The sequence below is a fragment of the Megalobrama amblycephala genome, linkage group LG18 (assembly GCF_018812025.1).
Source record: "Megalobrama amblycephala isolate DHTTF-2021 linkage group LG18, ASM1881202v1, whole genome shotgun sequence".
Classification (NCBI taxonomy): Eukaryota; Metazoa; Chordata; class Actinopteri; order Cypriniformes; family Xenocyprididae; genus Megalobrama; species Megalobrama amblycephala.
The window spans coordinates 36,615,866-36,621,865 of record NC_063061.1 but is presented as its reverse complement, the minus strand read 5'-3'; the positions used below and the strand labels follow the sequence as shown (position 1 = coordinate 36,621,865).

Below are 6,000 nucleotides of genomic sequence, written 5' to 3'. Positions count from 1 at the left end.
TACCCTCTAATGGAAACAACACTGAAATAAAATTGGATTAGAAACAATATTCACTCAGAAATTGTTAGAAAATCCCACAAATAATTACAAAGAAATGGCTAGTAGCACACTGAATTAACGTTATACTCTAATAAACTTCGAAAAATCTTTAAAATGCATTCTAAAATTATCCCCATTAGGATTGACTGTAAATTAGTTTAGAAATTCCAACAGAAATTCAATTCACATTCTTGTAGGATTTATTGACTAGGCCTCATTGGTCAGCCATGCAAATTCACTGCAATCAGGCTTTCCTCTGATTGGCCAACACTCTGCTGTGTGCAATCCAATTGGATGCACAATGCCACACAACCACATGCAGGTAAGGGCCACTGTCCAATCAGGGAGGCCGAGGGGTGTAACTTTGTGATGACAAGAGTACACCATTGGCTAACGTACGTTTCCATCGTCGTGGCCCTCCGCTGGCCGGCAACAGGATCGGAGCACAACTGCATCCTGTTCCTGTCCCACGACAACCAAACGATCACAGAGTACAGAGAAAGAAGATGAACAAACAATTCCAGAAAAAAATGGATGAAAACCAGAAAATGCAGAAAGACAAAGATGATGTAAAGAGAAACAGACACAGTGGTTGAAAGAATCACACAGTATATAACATGCTAAACAAACAAAGAGACATTAATTAGAGCAGATGCCATATGTAATTCACACAAATGAAAACGAGGCTGAGAGGGATGGAAGTACAGTATATCTTGCGCTGTGGGTTTAACAATGGCTGATATAACTGTTATATATTAAAATATTAGATAAACGGTTTGAAATGTGTACAGATATTTAGAGTTTTCCACTTAATCAGGTATTTAACATTGGGTTTTCCACTAAAATATGAGCACAAAACAAACATTTACGACAAGAAAGACATATTATGAAAAACAAAGACTAGGACAAAACATATTGACAATAAAATGGGTTATAGCTTTACGAATCTTTTGTTTCGAATCAGTGGTTCAGAGCGCGTATCAAACTGCGCCCCCCAGTGGTGAACCATTGAAATTTCTAAACACTTTTCACATAATGAAGCCTTGTTTACTGAAATCATGTGATTTTGGCACTCCGAACCACTGATTCGAAAAAAAAAAAGATTCGTAAAGCTTCAAAGCTTCATGAAGCAGTGTTTTGAAATCACCCATCAGTAGTTTTTGTTGAATAAAGTTGTTTTGGTTTTTTTTGGCGCTTCATAACATTAAGGTTGAACCAATGAAGTCACATGACCTGTTTTAAATGCATCTTTAGTACTTTTCTGGGCATCGAAAGTGTTAACTGTCTCACTGGTAATGCAGGCCTCACTGAGCCATCGGATTTTATCAAAAATATCTTAATTTGTGTTCTGAAGATGAACGAAGGTCTTACGGGTGTGGAACGACATGAGGGTGAGTAATTAATGACAGAATATTCAATTTTTGGGTGAACTAACCCTTTAAGTAACTACAGCAGTCCAGCTGTAGCCTTGTTTTCGTTGATGTTAAATTAAGTATGCCATGTACTCTGACTAAAGTCTATATCTAACATGATCTCACACACCCTCCACACACACATCTCTTCTCACCAGACGGCTAAAATAACTCACAACCATCCGTAATTACCCTTCACAGAAAGTGTGTATGATGCATTTACTACTGCATGTCTCTAATCACAAATCACAAATGGAAAATCTCGCCTTCGAGAGATGATGCCGTCACATGTGTGTGTCGGATGTGTTCTCATTCAAATATATTTAGATACTTGTGGGGAAAAAGTAGATTTAAGAATGAACATGACTCACCTGTTGGAAATTACCATCACTAAAATACTACATACTGCAAATTATTCTGCTCACTACTCACTGCCTACTACTAGTGCGCGCTAATATACTCCCCGAGTATATGCTACAGCGCACACTAATGTATACTTGATGTCCGCCTCATCAATACATCCTACATACTACATACAAGCGTATTTACCTTAATCTGATGGCTGTAAAGGAAACAGTGAGGTATCAAATGATTTGAGACAGTACCAAAGGCCTGAGTTTGAATGGCATACTAGCCTAAATTCACTATGCTTGTAGTATTCAGTATGTATTCTGTGCAGTTCTCTGGCCTACTGCAGTTACAATGCAAGCTTTTGATTTCAAGTGTGAAAAATGAACCCAGATATCTTTTTAAAAATGTTTCCAAGCCACGCTCCCTTACCTGTGCTCTGCCAGTTTGAGTCCTGGTAGAGGAGGTTTGGGCGGAGCCACCTCTTCCTCTGACATGTCAGTCAAGCTGTCAGTGGGCGTGACAATGGGCGTGGTCTTACTCAGAATCGCCTTCTCTCGTTCAGTTAGAGGATTTTCACACACACTGGAGAAAAAGAGAAGCATTGTTAAAATGTCTCTATTGCAAAACTGATAAATTCATATCGGCCTTTAAGACTGTACCTCTCAGTTTTGGTCACAGGGGGCGCTGGTTTGTTGGGGGACGTTGGGGATGGTTGCTCATGTTTCTCTATTGTGAGTTTCACCAGCTCCTGTTACAAACGCACACACTCTGGTTATAAATATGCCAGTGTTGTTTTAACCTTGTCACAAACGCACATCTCATCCCCTCACCTTCACACCATCCAGCACGGCTTTGATCACCGTGGTGACGGTTGTCACAGTGTCCTTGTCGTCGAGGTCGATGCCCTCCAGCATCACCTGGTCGGACCAACGAATGAGATTCGCCAAACTCTGATAGACACGGTTATGACAGGAGGACATTGCCGAGCTGCGGTGAGAGAGAGGGAGAATAATGGAGAGAGGCTGCATGCAAGCTGTAAAAGCATTCATGTACCACTGCATTTAATATGGTACTCCAAGATATTTTAAAGAATACCATGGTATTACCATGGTACATATCGAAAAACCATGTTACTATTGTTTTGTTAGTGCTGGTCCCAGAGGCGGCCTTTGCAATTCGGAGACCCGTTGCAAAGAATCAGTCGGAGGCCCCCCAATGAGAAAAAAAGACAAACAAAACATTGTATGCAATGCTACTGCAATTACTTTGTTATATTTAACAATGCTATCTCGTATTTCACTCTTATATGAGATATAGCCTATTAATAAAAGCAATCTAGGCAATCACAAGCGAAAACAAAAACAGCATTCATACTTCACTCTCCCCTCAGCTACAATAGGTGGCGGCAAATCATTGTCTTAACGAGTGAGTGATTGAGTCATTCAGTCAAATGATTCATTCAAAATGTCTGATTCATTCAGGGACAAAGCAAGTGAGAGTGAGTCGTTGAGTCATTCTAGACTGATTCGTTCAAAAGCGAGGATTCATTCAGTAATGAAACTGAAACTGTATTGCTTGGAGATGCACAACGGCTCTACTGTTTGGGACTATTTTCGTTGGCAAAATAGAGGAAAAAATTGACAATATTGTGTCTAAAATGCCAGTCACTTAATATTAACTTGTTTATTGAACTGTTGTATAAAAGCAATATCACATGTGCAAACATGCTCATATTCGGGAAAACGGCACTGCTCGTGTGGTATTGCTTATAAATATTAAAAACAAGAACTAATACAGAGAGAATTTTTGCAGCATATCTTGTATTTTGGGAACATTTTTATTAATTTTGGTGACATTTTTGATTGAAGCCTCTGATCCTGGTCTGTTTTGCGGCATGACGGTGGGGGGCGGGGCTCTTTTTGGAGGTCAGACGGAGACCCGTTTTAAGTGAAACGAGTGAACATAGCAAAGGCCACAAATGGCTGGTCCTCTCACCTGTGCTGTATCCGAGCCTCTACCTGCATCAGAGGCAATATGGCCTCCAAAACTTTACTAGCTGAACCAGGAAGCATCTGGAGAACTTTCGTATCGACGTTCATCTTGTCCACAATCGTCTTAAAGTAACGCAGAGCGCTCACCACCTCCTTCTCCTGTTCCTCCAATCGACTCACCTTCTGTTAAAAGACATTAATATTATTTACAGAGGATGTCTGCGATGATAAAGCGGCAACAGAGTTACTGTAGAGTTGAGAGAGCAGCAATAGAGTTATTATACAACTAAAAAGGTGTGGAGATAATTTGATTCTTCAAAATATCTTAATTTGTGTTCTGAAAATGAATGAAGGTCTTACAGGTGTAGAACGACATGAGGGTGAGTAATTAATGACATTATTTTCTTTTTTGGGTGAACTAACCCGTCAATGTTCACAGACAGAGTGGCACAAGAGTTAAACTGATGTAGAGTTAGAGTTAATGTAGAGTTCTGAGGGTGGAAAGTTAATGTGTACTGTTGTAAAGCAGCAGTAGATTTACTGCAGAATTGAAATTAGAGAGTTCTTGTTCACTGACGTAGAGTGACTGTAGAGTTGAGAGGGTTGTGTTTTGAGTAAGTATAGAGGTTGAGAATGGAAAGTCAGTGTTTACTGTGGAAGACAGGAGTAGAGTAACTATAGAATTGGGATGGTGGAAAGTTATGTAGTGTAATGTAGAGTTACAGCAGAGGGACTGTAGAGCTCAAAAGGAGAGGATAGAGTTGCTCTACCTTGTTGACAGGTTTCTCTGGAGTCTTCACTGCAGGCTCTGGCTGGAGTTGTTTGCCTTTCTTAGATGGAGTTCTTTTAATCTTCGGGGAATGAAATTTCATCAGTTTCATCGTGAAAGAGGAGAGGTGAGACTTCTGGGATTCTGGAAGACAATAAAACACAGAAGGATAAATTCACAAGTACACATCGGAAGGACAAAATAAGTGAAGCTTTTGCATAAAAAAAAATTTTCTCTGTCACAGACCAAAAATACCCCCCGACAATTCAGCAATTTGACAAACTCAAAGCACTGTTTTGTTTTCAGAGAGATGACAGATACGTTTAGAGAGATGATCTGTCACTGACAAAGGAGTCTGGGATATTTACAACCTGCAATCAATGCAAGATCAGAGTCATTTTATATATAATAAGCTCAATTAAACTATACAAATAAACACATAGAAGCCTTGCTGGTGATAAACATCAAACAAACATGCTCCCATAGGCAATTACATAAACTGGAATCCCCGTCTGTGGGGTTTTATCATAATTGGAATTTTATGGGCTGTAATTACAGAGAGAAAGAGAGAGAGAGAGACACTGCATACATACACTGCTATTGAATTTCTTAATTTATTATCCTGTTAAAGGTAAGATCTGTTAAATAATACTCTCACATGCACAATTGTCACAGCTCATTCAGAAATCATTATGATTGTGACATCACAACAACGAGGTTATTAACATAAAACTGCCCACATGTACGCAACAATTACTCCGTTTTTAGGAACTTCAGCCCTCTAAACTATGAAGAGGTAACACAATCCGCTTGTTAAGTCGTGACGTAAGAAACGGCATTTCCGGGTCCAAGCCTCGACTCGTTTCCCTTGAGAATGCCATCTCGACGTCCGTTTATGAGCGCTATTTATTCATAATAAACATTTAACATTTTAAAGTTAAACATTTAAGATACTTACAGTCTACACAACAGTCTCCATGCTCACAGCGTTACAGATATTAATATTTTAACGATTTATAAAAGATGAATCACTGTCTGGCCATCTGGGATTTTGGTATGGAGATAAAGATTATGATTATAATATTTTTGGTAGCATCGTGTGTGTATATTAGCACCATTTGTTGTTTTCTTGTGGTATGAGATAGAGCGTTTGGACTCGGAAGTGCTGCCGCGTGACGTCAGACTTAACAACCGAATAAAAGAAGTCATTTATCAATAGAAATCTTAAAAGTACAGCAGCAAAACAGCCTGTTTAAAGATAAAGTGTGTATTTTCTGCATGACTAGCATTACCAAACACAACTGAGGAGACAGAGAGGGTGGAATATGGTCATGAAAAAAACAACAATTATGACTGTTTTTGGTGCAGGAAACTATGGAATTTTGTTTCAGCCATGAAATCATGAGATGATTTTCTCAGAGTTGCTAGATAATTGCGA

The 6,000-nt window shown here is 39.2% G+C and overlaps 1 protein-coding gene across 9 annotated transcripts in view; it reads right to left on the bottom strand.

Moving 5' to 3' along the window:
- Nucleotides 1-6,000, bottom strand: part of rapgef1b (Rap guanine nucleotide exchange factor (GEF) 1b) — a 50,756-nt gene that overhangs the window by 24,012 nt on the left and 20,744 nt on the right. For 4 of the 9 annotated variants that reach the window (XM_048165138.1, XM_048165135.1, XM_048165134.1 and 1 more), the window contains exons 2-8: nucleotides 4,564-4,706; nucleotides 3,798-3,976; nucleotides 2,937-2,969; nucleotides 2,633-2,789; nucleotides 2,462-2,550; nucleotides 2,232-2,384; nucleotides 439-501 (exon numbers count right to left, since the gene is read on the bottom strand). In XM_048165138.1, the coding sequence (XP_048021095.1) occupies nucleotides 439-501; nucleotides 2,232-2,384; nucleotides 2,462-2,550; nucleotides 2,633-2,789; nucleotides 2,937-2,969; nucleotides 3,798-3,976; nucleotides 4,564-4,706 (817 nt within the window). The remainder of the gene's footprint in view (nucleotides 1-438; nucleotides 502-2,231; nucleotides 2,385-2,461; nucleotides 2,551-2,632; nucleotides 2,790-2,936; nucleotides 2,970-3,797; nucleotides 3,977-4,563; nucleotides 4,707-6,000) is intronic. The other 5 variants (XM_048165140.1, XM_048165139.1, XM_048165141.1 and 2 more) reach the window with 3 other exon arrangements.